At 41.6% G+C, this 18,087-nt stretch overlaps 1 protein-coding gene across 2 annotated transcripts in view; it reads left to right on the top strand.

The window, feature by feature from the left end:
* Positions 1 to 2,335: 2,335 nt before the first annotated feature.
* CHN1 (chimerin 1) overlaps positions 2,336 to 18,087 on the top strand; it is a 201,297-nt gene continuing 185,545 nt past the window's right edge. The window contains exons 1-2 of one of the 2 annotated variants that reach the window (XM_005902544.3): positions 2,336 to 2,503; positions 2,638 to 2,833. In XM_005902544.3, the coding sequence (XP_005902606.1) occupies positions 2,815 to 2,833 (19 nt within the window). In that variant the 5' untranslated portion in view covers positions 2,336 to 2,503; positions 2,638 to 2,814. The remainder of the gene's footprint in view (positions 2,504 to 2,637; positions 2,834 to 18,087) is intronic. The other variant, XM_070358721.1, reaches the window with a different exon arrangement.

Genomic DNA, 18,087 nt, shown 5'->3' with positions numbered 1-18,087 from the left:
CTTTTGAATAGAATTCAGCTTCCCAAACTACAAGAAGACTCAAACATACAAAATGGCTAAGGACAAAACACACCCCCCTTGCAACTCTGCTTCTAATACTAAACAGGTTTTTCTTTTTAAACTCAAACCACGTACCATTTAAATTGGTGGGGGAATGGAGAGTGAGGGAGGTGGTCAGGGAGAAGAGCAGATGTCTAAGATTTTTCCAATTAATTCTGCCACAATACAAGTGTATCAATTTGGACACCTTGTGACCAGTGCACCCTCAGATTCCTTATCTGTGTATTGGGGGATCTTGGTCCTTCTCTGTTCAATATTCCATGCTTCTATGTGAAAGGGACATTTTAAAACAGTTTAATTATAAAGGCAAAAACTTTCCTAGATTACAAAATATATCTGGAGTTAACCTTAGTTCCCTCAACAGTCTGTAATCCCCCTGGTGCGTTGGTCGCTCAGTCGTGTCCGACTCTTCGCAACCCTATGGACTGCAGCCCGCCAGGGTCCTCTATCCCGGAATTCTCCAGGCAGGAATACTGGAGTGGGTTGCTGTTTCCTCCTCCAAAGGATCTTCCTGACCTAGGGATCAAACCCAGGTCTCCTGCATTGCAGGCAGATTCTTTGCCGTTTGAACCACCCGGGAAGCCTTCGTAATCTCCCCGAAATTGTGTGAAAAAATTCTGGTGAGTGTTTGTATGTACATAAGTATTTTTCTAGGGAGACAGTATTTCTATTAGAGACTCAAAAGGAAATTAGGACCCCCAAAGTTTGGGGACTTCTGATTGACAGAGTAAAAGGTGTCTTTAGATCCTGCTTTATCCAGTTGTGTGAGCAGGTTCACAGCAATCTTTACCCAGTTCTAAAATCTGTCCCACAAAGCCTTCTTGAGTTTCTCATTTATCTTCATGAACTGTGTGCTTGTAATTTTTCATGAGCAGAAAGCCTGTTCAAAATCGAGTCCTTTTCATTAAAGATTTAAAATTCTGGAGATTTCAAGATTTATGTTAATATTAGTGGCTAAAGGAGAGCCATTTAATTACATCAGAAAATTTTAAGCCTATAGCATCTTAAATATTTGCCCACTGATGTTGGATTATTTTACAATTTCTTTTTTCTTGAGTTAACTGATACGAAACAAAAGGCTGGCTCCTCCTTCCAACCTGCTTTTCTTTTTCTTCTGATCTTTGAGTCTGCTGTGAAAGGATGATGAATTAACTGTGGTTCTATTTGAAGGAGTAATTTTCATTTTTATAATGATTTTGATCCTCAGGATAAATTAAAAATATTTATATAATATTCTTAAAATAATTAGTTCTAAAGTAAAAAGGAAAATGATATTAGGGAATCTGAGGAACTGGGAACTGAAAGCCAGGAAGAAATGAGAACCAAAGAGAAAATCTTACATGATTAGATATTGAAATAGTATCAAATCCCTAAGCAGAGAAGCAAGAAAAAAGGAGGATTAAAACAAAAAAGAAACAAGTATAGCAACTAGAGACTACTGAATTCTTGAATACATTACATGAAAACGACAAAAAGCCATCATAACTCAGCTTTTCACGAACATCTTTTGGCTGATAATCTCAAGGCGTTATATGGCTTCTCCTTAATTAAGGCAAAGACAGAGGCGATCAGAGAATATCACAGAAGGATGTTGCCAGTGATTATCAGATAAATGCAAAAAGCTCAGGGGAAGAATCTTTTGTGGTAAAGAAGTGCCAGTCGGTGAGAAATGTAGATTCCCACCCCACCCCCACCCCAGACAATATCAAAGAGGTGTAAAGTAAAAAGAAGAAAATTAGGTTTAAACGCTTATAGCAAACTATTTTATGTATTCCCAGATGCTTTTTAACCGACTCCTGTTTCCTCACATATGATAATCTGACCAGAACTACTCTTAGTGTCTCCTAAATCCAAATGGAGGGGAAAGCAATATTTAGTGCCACCGTTTTGACTCCAGGCTCCTTTCCTGGGTCCTGCAGCTTCAGGTCAAGGGCTCCAGGGGAAAGGAATATCCTCACACGAACCCGATCCTCAGATGACCCTGGCTGGGTCCTTGTATTCATGGAGCATCCTTCAGGGACTTCTTTCGAGTAACAGCTTTTTTCTGCGTCTCCACAAATCCCATTCAAGGAAAAACCTGGGATTTCAGCTAAAACGCACCCCGCCCCTGCTGTTGCCAGGCTCTGGGAGGCCGCCTCCCGGGGGCAAGCACCTCGGGCGGCTCCTCGCGGCCCGGGGCAGGAGGGGCGGGCGCCCGCGGCCCCCGCGCGCGCCCGTTGCCATGGGAACGCACGGGGCTCCGCCGCCCAAGGGGAAAAAGGGAGGAGGCGCGCCGGCGGATCCAGTGGGAGACGCTATCGCAAGATGGCGTCTGCGAGGCCGCGGGATGCAGAGTGAGCGCACCCCGCCGGGGGTTCTGCGAGGCTGCTCCTCCCCGCCGTCGCCGCCACTGCGGCGCCGCCTCTCCGCCTGCCATTGCGCCGCGGCCAAGCCTCCCCACCTCGTAGGTACCGGCGCCCGCGCGCGCTACGCTTTTGCACAGATGGCAGCGACAAGTGCCAGCTCGCCGAGGGCTAGCGGTTTCCCCCGTGTCAGGGTGCGCTTGACAATAACGCATGAATAACTTTTTTCTTGCAGCGGCCCCCTGCCTCTCGGCCTGCAGCCTCCCCGCGCCCGCGTCCCCACCACGCCCCTCCGACTCCTTGCTCCCTCCAAGGTGTGAGCGCGTCGGGCCGATGAGGTGATCTCCGGCCAGCCTGGGAGGAGCGCGTTGGACCGGCGGGCGGCGGCGAGCAGTTGGCGAGCGCCTTTACAATGGCCCTGACCCTGTTTGGTAAGTGCAGCCCTTTGCCCGAGCCGCTGCAGGTGGGCCGCGCCCCGGGGCTCAGAGGTGGGGCACCTGGGGAAGGGACGCCGCGGGCGGTGTCAGGCGCGGGCTGTGGCAGGGGAGTTGGGGCGCCCGGGGCGCCGGGCTAGCTCCTTCGCGCCTCTCCCATTGTTTCCTCTCCAGGCAGGGCCGATGGGCGTGTGCTCCCCTGGCCAATTCTGGGCTGGGAGGCTCTGAGGTCCCTGTGTGTTTTGTAAACGGAGGGTTCTCTAAGATGCCAAGTTGGGAACGAAGTTAGCTGGCTGTTTCCAAGCCTATGTTTCTCAAGTCGGTAAATAAAGATCCTGGAAAGTTTATTTATTTTGACCAAGATGTCTGTGCATCCCAACCTTCTTACAATTGCCAAATGCGTGTGTTGATTCCTGTTGGATTTGGGGGGAATTTTTTGCCCTCGGTATATTCCGTTGAAAACAAGAATAAGTGGTGAACTTATTTTAATATTTGCTAAAATTGAAAATGTTTGCTCTAATGCGTTTGAGAGCAGACAGAAGGAAGTTGGTATTGAAGGTAATCTCAGCAGTATATCTCTGAACATTTTACGAAAGTAGTAGTATTTCTGTGATGTAGTTTCTGTGACACTATTGTTTCAGCAGTTAATTAAAGGTGTTTTGCTTTTCCCCCTCTCCCAAGAAGTCTGTAATGACAATGGATTGGAAAGGAGGACCAAAAATACTTTATTTTCTTTTGCAAAAACAGATTGTGTTACATATGTATTTTCCTTTAAGAAAATTCAGTATGTGAAAATTTAGATGATCAAAGTATTCAGTTTTTCAAAAAAGAAAAGTACAATGAGAGGTACCTGATGGCTACCAGGATAGTAAGTTAATCACAACGTCAAGTTTCCAGTTACATTTTAACAATGTCATTTGATCAAGCACGTTACAGGCATCACATGACACAATGCTTTTTCATGTAAATACGTCAGAGTTTATTAATTTACTGGAATCAAGGAGTTACTTTTATTTTTAAAATTAAATTCAGACCCAGAGAGGTTGTTTAGACTCAGAGGGCTCCTGGCTTTTTTGTGGCAAAACTGAGTCTAGAATATAGTTTGCCATCTTCAGTCTAGGACTGTATGTACTTTGCTCAAATACCTATGGTACTAAAAATGACATTTTTTATTTGGTGTTTGTTGGTTGTCCATGAGTGCTTTAAAAAATGTTCCTCCTTTCTCTGAAAGGGATAATAAAAATCTCCTGTTTTACAATCTCTTGTATCAAATACGCATTACTTAGAAGAAGTATTTCCTTAAGTGTGAACTTTTTTGGTATAGAGTTAAACTTTAATGGAACACTTTACTCACAGTTGATACTTTCTTTTGAAGAAGCATTTATCTTACACTGTTGTAGCTAGTACCTTGAGGTAAAACCTACTGTAGGAAATTCTCTTTAAAACTATTTTTTCCTAAATTCATTTACCTTTCTAAAGAGATAGTCTGCATTTTCAAGGTTTGTTTTCAAAGATATAATTTACAAATCAATGATTTTTAAAAGACTGGCATTCTCAATGAATAAAATGGATAAATTGAGGAGACATGGACTATATGATGAGGCTCCTTTGAATGAATTCCTAAATTATTAAATCTTTACTGAAGGGGAGGCGAGAAAAGGAAGAGCATGGAATTTGACCTCTTGAGGAAGGTGAAACCACTCCCACCTCTCAGGATGAATAAAGTGTCTTTAAAGTTTTAAAGTCATCTTGTGGGAAAATAGAATTTGGTTTAAAAATCCAATTTGGTTACAATTTTTAAGACTATTTCTCTGTTGTAAAGCAAAGTATATCTCTGTGCAGAGGCTATTTTCTAAGTAATGATAGAGCAACCGTTGATCTCAAGTGCAGTTGCACACCACTCATCAGTCATCTGAGATGTCTGTTTAAAATGTAGATTCCTTTGTCCAGAGACCCACAGAATCTGCATTTTTAGAGGAACTCCCTTGTGATTCTTACACGTTAAAGTTTGAGAACTTTTACATTAATGATAAATAGTAGATTGGCTCAAACTTGCTCAGTTCAAAATAGTTCTTTGAATATGCTAAGAGCGATCTCCAAGGGTTAGAAGAAATGGATTTTACTTTAGATATTACTACTTTTTAATTAATTGGCCTTAGAAGTACCTCATATCTCTTCTTAATAACCAACTTAGAACTGAGGAACAATGAAATAAAGTTCTATGAGATGAGGTAGGAACAAAACACTAGACGAGTGTGACCTTCTAATCATCATGATCAGAGTTCCATAGAGTTTCTACCTAAGCTTCCTGGAAGTAACCACTGCCAGGACACTGTCTTGTGTATGTTGGGTGTGTTAGTTGGTTAAGCAGTTAAGGCTGGTTGGGCTGCTGTAGTAAAATAGCAAAACCTGGGTGGCTTACTCAACAGCCATTTATTTCTCACAGTGTTGGAAGCTGGGAAGTCTGAGACCAAGGTGTCATTTGGTTTACTTCCTCATGAGGGCCCCCTTTCTGGCTTGCATATATCCATCTTCTTGCTTTGTCCTTACATGATGGAGAGAGACGGAAAGCAGCTTTCTGGTCTCTTCTTGCTGCTGCTACTGCTGCTAAGTCGCTTCAGTCGTGTCCGACTGTGTGCGACCCCATAGATGGCAGCCCACCAGGCTCCCCGTCCCTGGGATTCTCCAGGCAAGAATACTGGAGTGGGTTGCCATTTCCTTCTCCAATGCATGAAGGTAAAAAGTGGAAGTGAAGTAGCTCAGTCCTGTCTGACTCTGAGCAACCCCATGGACTGCAGCCTACTGGGCTCCTCCATCCACGGGATTTTCCAGGCAAGAGTACTGGAGTGGGGTGCCATTGCCTTCTCCAGCCTCTTCTTATAAGGGCACTAATCCCATCATGAGGACCTCACCTTCCTGACTTCATCTAATCCTAAATACCTTCCAAAGGTCCATCTCCAAATACCATCACATTGCAGGTTAGGGCTTCAACATATGAACTTTTGGGGAGGACACAGTTGGTGCATAGCAGCCAGCAATAGAGTCTTAGTGTTTTTGCTTTATGTTTTACATTTCCATCCAGGTTTTTTTTTTTTTTAATAATTGTAAAAAATGATCTTTTTATAGGAAAAATTTTTAGTGAAAGTTAGATTCATTTTTTAAAAAAGGGAGCCTCTAAAATTACCTAATACATTTTTGACATTTATATACATTTTTTTGTACATTTTTATACATTTTATAACCCGTGTGTTATAGGAACTTAGTAAAGTACCTGTCAAATTAAGCTGAAGAGTGAAGACTGTTTTATATATTGTCTTCACTGTTAATCACCTTTGCTGCTTAAAAGGACATTTTTAGTGCAAATTTCCTTTTTATTCCAGGATGGAAGAACCAGATCCCAGTCCATCATGATTTCACAGTCTTATTTGGGAGTTGAAAATGAGTGCTGTTGACGGTCCAGGAATTAGCAAACTTTTTTTTTCATCTTTCAAGTGAACCAGTCATCAGCATAAATACAAATAATTTTTAAATCCTCAAATCCTAAAAACTCTCCAAATGTAGTTCATATTCTGGTCACTCGCCTTTCCTTCCTGATTTGACAAACCTCTAGCAGTGTGCAGGAAACACGGTCCCTGTGTTAGAGCCGACATTCCAGAACTACAGTGTTCGCACCTAGCTACCTAATTCCGTCTGGGCTTTGTTAGAACTTCTCTGGCAGAGAAGTACATGTTGTCCAGCAGTTGCTGGGCTAGAGGGAAAGTCTCAGATCATCTAGTTTAGGATTTTGGGGCTGATGTCCCAGCCAGAATATCCTGATTTGCTTCACTAGTAGAGCCCTAGTTGATAGAACTGGGGGAAAAACATCCTGTCAGGTCATCACTTGGCAGGAATTTCTGCCATTTATAGCTAAATGGAGCTCTGGTTTATAGCCCAGGACAGCTGGTGAGATTGGGAACTCAGTTATAATTCAGCTGGGCTAAGCTAGCCAAACTTGAATAACTCTCTGGGTAGAATTGGCTCTGGCATTGCCCCTGCTCGCCCCGCCCCGCCCCGCCCCGCCCCGCCCCCTTTTTTCTTCTTACCATGTAGTCACCATCATCACTGCCGTCGATCCCTTCTGATATTTAGGATTTCGCTGTAATTTCTTACATTCTTTCCTCAGTCTCTCCTACTCCCATGGAAGCCCTTCATTATGCTGCTTTATTTGGCATCGTTCACTATCCTGACACACCTGTCTGTGGGTATCTTTACAGAGAGACTTTGGAGCAGTTAAATAGGGATGGAGGATTCTTTGTGATACAGTTAGGAAATTTTCTGACTTCCATGGCTGTCCTGGCAGACAACTGCACATTTTCAGTATGATTTATTTGCCCAAAAGCTCATTTTATAGGAAACGTCCACTTGAATATACTCTCTGTTGCCATTTTAATTTTTCAGATATTGCTCATCAAAGAATATGAGAAGCAGCAGGGTGGTCTGATATTGAAAGCCCAGCTACTTTTCTTAGAATGTGTCATCTTTTTAACTGTCATTAAAATCACCATCCTTACTTAAATGCTTGTCCATATTCTTTCTTTTACTGGTGTCAGAAGCCTAAAGTCTCAGCTTAAAATGTTTTCTTTTAATGTTTGGAGACTTGACTATGTAAGAGAGAGAAAAAAATTATAGTTGTTATAACTCTGATAGTCACCATCTGTGTACAGTGTAAGGGGAATATTGGTGGTTGCCATCTTGAGTCACATCTGTCCCTGAAATAACCATCCTGTAAGCATTCTAATCTTAGAAGATAGTGATAAGTGTAATGACAAAGTTTTAATGTATTTATTAAGAGTTTTAGTTTCTTTGAGATCAGTATTTCTCAACTGTTTTTTTTAAGTCACCTTCTGTAAGAAGTCTTTTACGCATTTTTTGTAATTGATCTCTCTGTGAAACTTTAATACCAAGATTCTGTTTATGGACTGTATGTATATTTGCTTTATGTGTAAAGAGAGTAATTTTTCTTTGACCCCTGGAAGCCAAGTTTTGCTCCCTTGAGGGCAGTTTTACCTCTGTTGAGAACACATGTTTGAGACTAATCTAAAGCAATCATAAGAGAATTAGAAAAATATTGTTTTAATGTCACATAATTCTGAAGGAGTGACATAGATATAATAAGTTATGCATTTTTTCACCAGATTGGTTTAACCTAAGTTTTAACAGTGTGCTTCATCTTGAGAGCAGCTATAACACAGAGTTCCTTGATTGGTCTGGGGTATGCGTAGCTTTTCTCAAAGTCCATCCAGTAATAATAATATCCCCTGATATGGGGAATTGGTGTTTTCTCAGTTTTATATAAAGATCAGTAACAGTACCTTTAAAACACTTTTTTTTATCTGTAATATATAAACTAAAGGGGCTTCCCTGGTGGCTCAGATGGTAAAGAATCTGCCTGCACTGCAGGAGACCCAGGTTCCATCCCTGGGTCTGGAAGATGCCCTAGAGAAGGAAATGGCTACCCACTCCAGTATTCTTGCCTGGAGAATTCCATGCACTAAAGAGCTGGGAGGCTACAGTCTATAGGGTTGCAAAGAGTTGGACATAACTGAGCAACTTTTACACTCACAATAAACTAAATGAAATCACTGTACTTAATTTCTAACCCAATGCAAGACAAATTTTCAAGCCTGGCCTTACAACCTATTACTGGTCATAAATCATTCTTACATAGGAAATGATTCCTGCAAACTTTGATTTTTTTATATATTAATATAATCCTGCTGTACTTAAAATAGCAAAGTAGGAAAACTAAGAAAGCAGAACGATGTGACCATATTTTACATTGGAAAGTGATATTAAAAAAGGAATCATGTCTGACAAAATAAAGTTACAAATATACATTCCTAATTTAGCTCCTTACATTTAAAAAGAAGGATGAGTACTTTGTGAATATCCTGAAAAGCATTGCTTTGTATAGTCTAAAAGGGTGAATTTTATGATATGTGGATTATATCTCAACGTAAGATTGTATTAATAAAATTGTGGGAGGAGGGTAGGAAATCAGAATGAATGGAAGGAAAATTCACTTCAGTTAAACTGTAAAAGCCAGAAATCTGAGACTGTTTTTAAAAGAGTGGTTTTATATTCAGGAACCTTTAGAACTGTCCATGTTTTTAGAAAGTCTTTTTTTCCTTTTTTTCCCCAAGGAACAAAAAACCAAGAACTGATAGGTTAAACTACCCCTACCTGTTTTGAATGGTTGTTTTAAATTTAGAAAAGCAGGCACTTCTTGGAAAGAGTTACTGCTGACAGTGAAGCAGTTTGTGGGAGAAGGGAAGATGAGTCAGGCCCGGCCTGCTGCCAGCTAATGGTGGTGTGGGGCCACCTCATTGTGTTACACCCAGCTGCTCTGAAAGTGGCTCCTTTCCCTTTCCACTCTGACCTTTTACCTTATATATTTCATGGTGTAAAGCAAACAGAAAAAGGGTGTTGTTCAAGAAATATATTATCTTGCTGGCATAGATAGATCTTTCTGACCACAAACTTGACATTTCAAAAACAGAACGGATCCTCTTCTTTAAACTGCTACACTTGCCTGATTTTCCCATTTCTGCAATTAGCACATAGCTTCAGCCCTTATTCTTTCTATCTTGTACCTCTTCTACAGAACTTTGTTTTTCACGTCCTTAATGGGTGTGACATTACTTTGTCAGAGATGCTTTTTAGGATTTGAAATTGCTTGTACTAGGTGGGACAGACAGCAGATAGGTGGTAGCTGTGCATTTAAGGGATGTATAAATATCTGCCTGATTGAAATACTTTTCCCTGCAGGCCTTTTATGGTGAATGAATTTTACACCATTATATTAAAATTAAAGCATGATTTTTTTTTAGTATATTACCTGTTAAGGAATAGCATGCTAAATATAGGCGCTTATCATCATATGCATGGAAGAATGATTTTAATTTATGGACTGAAGATCTTAAAGTAGTAAGACAAGCAAGCATTTTGACTGAGGGAACTACACTGTAAGAGAAAAGAAAGTGCAGAAGTGTTTGTCTGGAGAGCGGGGCATTAGTAAGAGGGACCCATGTTGTAGGTGGTGGTGTGAATAAAAGCTCAGGACATCTGGCATGAGGGAGAAGGAGTGGACAGTAGAGTGGGAGAAGGAAGCAGAAACAGGAATGTACTCTTTCATAATTTTCCTGAGGAGTAGCTCTGAGGCCTGGGGTGTGTTTTCCTGTTCAGTGATTTGTTTACTCATGTTTGATGAATCGAGAGCCTAATATATGCCAGGTATTTATTAGTTCCTGTCCTCAAGGAAATTATATTTGCAGTTGAGGGCGCAGAGGAAAATGTATAATGTGCCAGAGGGCTCAGGCTGTGAAGAAAAATGAAGCAGGGTGCAGAGGATGGGGCAAGCTGTGGTCAGGGAAAGCCTCACGGCAAAGGTGGATTTTGAGCAGAGATCTGAAGGAAGTAAGGGAAAGAGTTACATGAAGATGGGGAATCGCCTCATGGAACAGGCTTTAAGCCAGGGGTGTGCTTAGCCATTCTGAGAAACAGGAAGAAGGGCAGCGTGGCTGGAGCAGAGTGAGCCAGCCGAAGTGCTGGCAGGTCAGGGCAGAGAGGCGTCTGGTGGCTGAGGGGTGCTGGGGTCAAAGACTATGAGGGCCCTGTCAGTACACCTCAGTGAGGACTTCAGATTTCACTCTGAGTGAAATCAAAAGCCTGTAGTGGCTACTTCCATAGCATGTGGTGTGGAGGAAAAGGCTTAGATTTTGAAGTAAGAGCTGCCTTGAATCCTTTCTCTGCCAGGTGTCAGCTAGATGTTCTAGTCTCATTTTCCGTATATCTCATCAGGAGCTGTTAATTTCCTTCAGAAATAAATGAGATCATGTATCTAAGATTCTTAATATAGTCATTGAAGATACATAGTAGCTAATTTTGTCACTTACTGTAAATACTAGCAAAGATCCAAGATATCAGCAGAGTTTCTCCATTTGTTTATTTCACAAGTCTGTCAACCCACTTGAAAAAGTGGTTCTGCAATATTTCTGCTTGTATGTGTGGTTAAATACTTGCCACAGGCCACTGTAGACTTTGAGAATGCTTGAGACCTGGTTCAGTGACCAGATAGACTTCTGATAGTGCTGGACGCTTGGTACTTTTTCATACGCTCTGAAAATGTAAAACAAAACAAAAACAAAAACAGAACACTGGCCAACCGGCAATGCTTCTCCTTTGGGAGGTCATCCAGAATATAAGCAGATGTAGCCTCAGTCCTCATGGCACTTAAAAGTATTAAGGAGTGTAAACTCAATGGCTGGCACATAGTAGGTGCTCAGTCCAAATTTATTGAGTTACTAAGTGAATGAAGAACAAACATTTAATAATGGACTGTTACTCTATATACTTACCTGTGAACAACCTTGTGTGCATGAGCAGTCATGTCTGACTCTTTGCAGCCCCATGGACTGTGGCTCACTGGGCTCCTCTGTCCATGCAATTCTTCAGGCAAGAATACTAGGGTGAGTTGCCATTTCTTCCTTCAATGATCTTCCTGACCCAGGGATTGAACCCATGTCTTTTGTGTCTCCTGCATTGGCAGGTGGATTCTTTACCACTGAGCCACTCGAGAGCCTTGACTCAGTTTAAACATTTATCTTTATTCCTCGTTTATTATTTTGGGTTATTTATATTAGAGTCCATAACTGGAAACTCAGACCTGCTTTTTTTTTTTTTTTAATTTTATTTTGTTTTTAAACTTTACAAAATTGTATTAGTTTTGCCAAATATTGAAATGAATCCGCCACAAGTATACATGTGTTCCCCATCCTGAACCCTCGTCCCTCCCCATACCATCCCTCTGGGTCATCCCAGTGCACCAGCCCCAACAGACCTGCTTTTTAGAAATTTATTCAGTTCAGTTGCTCAGTCTCATCCGACTGTTTGTGACCCCATGAACTGCAGCACACCAGGACTCCCTGTCCATCACCAACTCCCGGAGTTTACCCAAACTCATGTCCATTTGCTTCTTTACCTGAAATCCTCCAGTGAGCCCTCATCACCATTAAGTCCAAATGCCCTGCCTGTTTGGTTTTGTCTCTCATCCCCTCCTCAGAGGTTGTGTTTCAGGCATGCTGAACAACGGGATGTTTCCAGAAGGGATTGTACCCAGTGTGGCTGTGGCATCATTTTGCAAGCCTTTCTTTGCCTTAACTACCTTCTACACATCTTGCAAAACTCACCTTGAATAGTCATCTCTTTTAAGAGGTCTTTATGAGTTAATAACGACTTACCTCGTGGCTCAGATGATAAAGAATCTGCCTGCAATGCAGAAGACTGGGGTTTGATTCCTGGATTGGGAAGATGCCCTGAAGAAGGGAATGGCTACCCACTCCAATATTCTTCCTTGGAGAATTCCACGGACAGAAGAGCCTGATGGGCCACATTCCTTGGGGTCACAAACAGTCAGACACAACTGAGTGATCATCACAGCACCTTTTCTGCACAGGTAGTGCTGTATGCCCATCTGCCCTGGCACGTATCATGTGATATAATGGTTAGTTTGTATTCCCCTGTATAACCCATTAGATGAAGTTCTCTAATGGGAAAGCTGTGTATTTCTTCTGTCTTTAACAACCGCTGCATGGTTGAGGGCTTCCCCCATGGCTCGGTTGGTAAAGAATCCACCTGCAATGCAGGAGACCCCAGTTCGATTCCTGGATTGGGAAGATCCACTGGAGAAGGGATAGGTCACCCACTCCACTACTGTTGGGCTTCCCTTATGGCTCAGCTGGTAAAGAATCCACCTGCAGTGTGGGAGACCTGGGTTTGATCTCTGGGATGGGAAGATCCCCTGGAGAAGGGAAAGGCTAACCACTCCAGTATTCTGGCCTGGAGAATTCCATGGACTGTATAGTCCATGGGGTCACAAAGAGTTGGACACGACTGAGCAATTTTCACTTTCACCATCATTGATGTATCAGTTCAGTTCAGTCGCTCAGTCGTGTCCAACTCTTTGCGACCCCATGAATTGCAGCACGACAGGCCTCCCTGTCCATCACCAACTCCCGGAGTTTACTCAAACTCATGTCCATCAAGTCGGTGATGCCATCCAGCCATCTCATCCTCTGTCGTCCCCTTTTCTTCTTGCCCCCAGTCCCTCCCAGCATCAGAGTCTTTTCCAATGAGTCAACTCTGCATGAGGTGGCCAAAGTATTGGAGTTTCAGCTTTAGCATCAGTCCTTCCAATGAACACCCAGGACTGATCTCCTTTACGATGGACTGGTTGGATCTCCTTGCAGTCCAAGGGACTCTCAAGAATCTTCTCCAACACCACAGTTCAAAAGCATCAATTCTTCAGTGCTCAGCTTTCTTCACAGTCCAACTCTCACATCCATACATGACCACTGGAAAAACCATAGCCTTGACTAGATGGACCTTTGTTGGCAAAGTAATGTCTTTGCTTTTGAATATGCTATCTAGGTTGGTCATAACTTTCCTTCCAAGGAGTAAGCATCTTTTAATTTCATGGCTGCAGTCACCATCTGCAGTGATTTTGGAGCCCCCAAAAATAAAAGTCTGGCACTGTTTCCACTGTTTGCCCATCTATTTGCCATAACGTGATGGGACCAGATGCCAAGATCTTAGTTCTCTGAATGTTGAGCTTTAAGCCAACTTTTTCATTCTCCTCCTTCACTTTCATCAAGAGGCTTTTTAGTTCCTCTTCACTTTCTGCCATAAGGGTGGTGTCATCTGCATATCTGAGGTTATTGATATTTCTCCCAGGAATCTCGATTCTAGCTTGTGCTTCTTCCAGCCCAGCGTTTCTCATGATGTACTCGGCATATAAGTTAAATAAGCAGGGTGACAGTATACAGCCTTGACGTACTCCTTTTCCTATTTGGAACCAGTCTGTTGTTCCATGTCCAGTTCTAACTGTTGCTTCCTGACCTGCATACAGATTTCTCAAGAGGCAGGTCAGGTGGTCTGGTATTCCCATCTCTTTCAGAATTTTCCACAGTTTATTGTGATCCACACAGTCAAAGGCTTTGGCATAGTCAATAAAGCAGAAATAGATGTTTTTCTGGAACTCTCTTGCTTTTTCCATGATCCAGCCAGATGTTGGCAATTTGATTTCTGGTTCCTCTGCCTTTTCTAAAACCAGCTTGAACATCTGGAAGTTCACAGTTCACGTATTACTGAAGCCTGGCCTGGAGAATTTTGAGCATTACTTTACTAGCATGTGAGATGAGTGAAATTGTGAGGTAGTTTGAGCATTCTTTGGCATTGCCTTTCTTTGGGATTGGAACGAAAACTGACCTTTTCCAGTCCTGTGGCCACTGCTAAGTTTTCCAAATTTGCTGGCATATTGAGTGCAGCACTTTCACAGCATCATCTTCCAGGATCTGAAATAGCTCAACTGGAATTCCATCACCTCCACTAGCTTTGTTCGTAGTGATGCTTTCTAAGGCCCACTTAACTTCACATTCCAGGATGTCTGGCTCTAAGTGAGTGGTCACACCATTGTGATTATCTTGGTCGTGAAGATCTTTTTTTGTACAATTCTTCTGTGTATTCTTGCCACCTCTTCTTAATATCTTCTGCTTGTGTTAGGTCCATACCATTTCTGTCCTTTATCGAGCCCATCTTTGCATAAAATGTTCCCTTGGTCTCTCTAATTTTCTTGAAGAGATTTCTAGTCTTTCCCATTCTATTTTCCTCTATTTCTTTGCATTGATCGCTGAGGAAGGCTTTCTTATCTCTCCTTGCTATTCTTTGGAACTCTGCATTCAGATGCTTATATCTTTCCTTTTCTCCTTTGCTTTTCGCTTCTCTTCTTTTCACAGCTATTTATAAGGCCTCCTCAGACAGCCTGACTACTTAATAGCTCAGCAAGAAATGTTTGAATGCATGTTCGATGTTACAGTAGTCTACTATATTTATTATATTTGGAAGTTAATTTTCAGGCCCAAATATATATGATATACACCCTCTATTTTTCATAATTTTTTGTTCATTTGTTGATTAAAAAAAAATAAATTGTTATACCATCCCTTGATTCCACACTCTTTGTATGGAATCCCCAACTGAAAGCTCACAGAGGCTTGGATAAAATGGAAATCTCTCTAGGAGCAGATTCTTTGAGATTTAACTGTAGTATTACTAACCACCAGCAGATGTTTCTAAATTATTTGGTATAATTAGATAACAAATTCTAGTTCATTAAACTATTGTTAATTTTCATTTCCAATAGTACAAAAGAGTTGTACATAATTTAGCTTGGTTTGTTCATGTTTTACCCTCACAGTAGGGAACATAATCAAATTGAATTGGAATTGAATCGAAATTCAGTATGAAAATGGCTAACAACGTTTTAGAAGTCTGAAGATAAAAATAGTATTATCTGTTTCTCATAATCATAAATTTGTGTGCTACAGGAACATTCCTGTTAGTTTTGGTGTATTTATTAGAAGAGCAGATAAAAACAGTTTCAGCATTCATATTTTTAAGTGGAAAGATTTTAAACTTTTGTTTATTACTTATTAATACCTCTCATTGTTCAAGAAAGAATTTGAGGTGGTTTCCAGAAGAATACAATGCAAGGGGATTGAAAATAGTGAGCGTGGACATTCCTTTTTCTCTTGTCTTGTATCAGTTTCTTCCTCTCCCCTGAATCCTGGGTGGTTTCCTCCTGATGACCGCTGTGCTTTCCTGTTCCGTGTGAGAAAGCATTTCCTTGACGTTGGAACCCTCACATTGCAAGCAGTCCTGAGTTTTTATTGGCCTTCTTCTTACCAGAGATCTATTCAAACGGCTTTGATGGGCCCCACCTCTTCTTTCTGCACAACTGCTCTTTCACTCTCCTCTATACCCTCTCTTCCCAGCCACTGTATTTTATCATAATTGATTATAAGGCATTTGTGAATGTCATTCATTCTCTAGTGAAAAAAGATTGACAACTGTGAAAGGAAAAACTGTTCTGACACTTAAAACAACAAGGAAGACTTTCATCAAGACTATTTGCAGTGGGTGTCAAGACCATGACAGTAGGCAAGAGAGATGAGGCTTAACTCTGAATATGAGAACAAGTGGGGTTTTATAAGTCAAGGAGCAGGTTGGTGGGGGTTGGTCAGTGGATGGAGAATTACTAAGAGGAACCAAGGGTAGGGGGAGTTCCTGTTAAACTGACCTAACAGGATCTTGCTGAGGGCAGGCCAGGTGGTCAGATATCAGGAGTGAGGGGCAAGGAATTTGATTAAGATATCAGGAGGGATTGGATATCAAGGGTGGGGGATTCTTTCTAAAGTGACTTAGAATTCTTGCTTAAACTGGGCAGTGCAGGCCTGATAAGGCTGGGGGTCAAGGTTAAGCCCTTAACAAATGGGCTTAGAAAGTGAAAGTGAAGTCGCTCAGTCGTGTCCAAGTCTTTGGGACCCCATGGACTGTAGCCTACCAGGCTCCTCTGTCCGCTACTCTGTCCATGGGATTTTCCAGGCAAGAGTGCTGGAGTGGGTTTCCATTTCCTTCTCCAGAGGATCTTCGCGACCCACGGATTGAACCTGGGTCTCCTGCTTTACCGTCTGAGCCACCAGGGAAGTCTTAGAGGAGCCTAACTAAAGTTTGGTCAAGAAGAGCCTCCTCTCAAAACTACCACCTTACATTCTGCTTCTGTTTGGAAGTGCTTTATCAATTCGTAGCCAGTCAACAGTGGCTTCTCCTTAGTCATCCTGTTTGCTCTTTGCACCGTTTGCTGTTTTTGATTGCCTCTGTCTTCTTTAAATGTTTTTTCTCATCTTTCAAACATTTTATTCTCCAAGTATTCTTTTCTTGTCTTTCACTGTTCCTCAGCTCTCTCTCGTTTGCTCCCTGTCACATCTTTTCAAGAATGGACCTTCGTTTCTCACTTGGGAGTATCTAGGCTTCCACAGTGCCCGTGGCTGGGTGATTCCCAACTCTCCATCTCCAACTCTGCTCTTCCATGCCCTCCAAATCTGTATCAGGATTTCCTGTAGTTACTTCCAATTTCACACGTTCCCAGCCCCAAATCCTTAGCTTTTGTCTTTCCATCCTCTCTCCCTTGTCTCTAGTGCATGTTAGCTGCTAACTCTCAGTTTGATCTTTGCAGTAGTCTCTGGTCTATTCCTTCTGTATATTCAGCTCTCTCAGTACCACAGTTCAGGCTCTCCACCTCCTGCCACCCATTCAAAAGAAATCCCTTCATCTTCTGAACTCTGTCATTTTATCCATGAATCTCCTGTGACATTTGACGGTAGTTATGTATCTTTATCACATCTTTTCTAGGCTGATGGTTTCTGTAAGGGAAGAGGCATTCTCATTTCTGTCCTCCTTCCCATGCTCGGCACATTGCTTCACATGCAGTAGGTACTCAAAAAAATATTTAAGTGAATAAAAGAGTTCTTAAACCACAGTACTTATGTAGTTTAACAATATCCAGGGTAGAAACATAAAGCAGTCTCTAATTTTTTTCTATAACTTTATGATACTTTATAGTAAGCATATCTCAGAATCTCTCATATGTTTTTGTTATCTAATGGTCTTATTTTCAGTCTTTAAAGGAAGAAATATTTGTATTTCTGCAGTACTGATTATGATTGTTTGCTTTTTGTAGCATGACTTTTCCCAGAAATTTTTGGTGAAATTCTGGTCAAATTTATACTGCTTTATATTCTGTAAAAATCATCTTAATCCTGGAGAAGGGGCACTAAGCAGTGGTTTCTGCAAACACAGGGCTGGTTAATCCAGGTTGACTTGCTGGTCCTTTAATGTTGCACTGTGTCCATATTCTCCTAAAAACAGAAATGTCCTTGTGGAGAGACCATTCTCAAGTAAGAGAAGTAATGAGTTCTCCTGGTTTCATCTGTGTTCTCTGCTCTTTTAGACTTTCTCAAGCCATTAGCAAGGAGATGGTGAAGAGCCCTACTTTTTCAGGTTCCTTTTCAGACCTTGGTGCATTAGCCAGGTTCATAGGATGTTTGCGTATTGGTCTGCCATTTAAAGACTGGCTTATTAAGTGTTTCTAAAGTTGCTGAATAGAAGTTGCTAAGCAGTTCAAAAGCTCACGCTACTGATTGTTTTTCAGAATGTGCCGAAACCCAGAAAGAAAGCTGAAGTCAGTGGTTTACAGGAGATTTTATGTATTGACAATAATACTTCATTTAGTTGTGAAATTTGTTTATGACATTGATTTTGCCAGTCTTATCAGTTGTTTTTGGTGATCCTTCATATATAAGCCTTCAGATGACATT

Source organism: Bos mutus, chromosome 2, assembly GCF_027580195.1.
Source record: "Bos mutus isolate GX-2022 chromosome 2, NWIPB_WYAK_1.1, whole genome shotgun sequence".
NCBI lineage: Eukaryota > Metazoa > Chordata > Mammalia > Artiodactyla > Bovidae > Bos > Bos mutus.
Note: the sequence above shows the minus strand (reverse complement) of the source record. Positions and strands in the feature narration are given on the sequence as shown.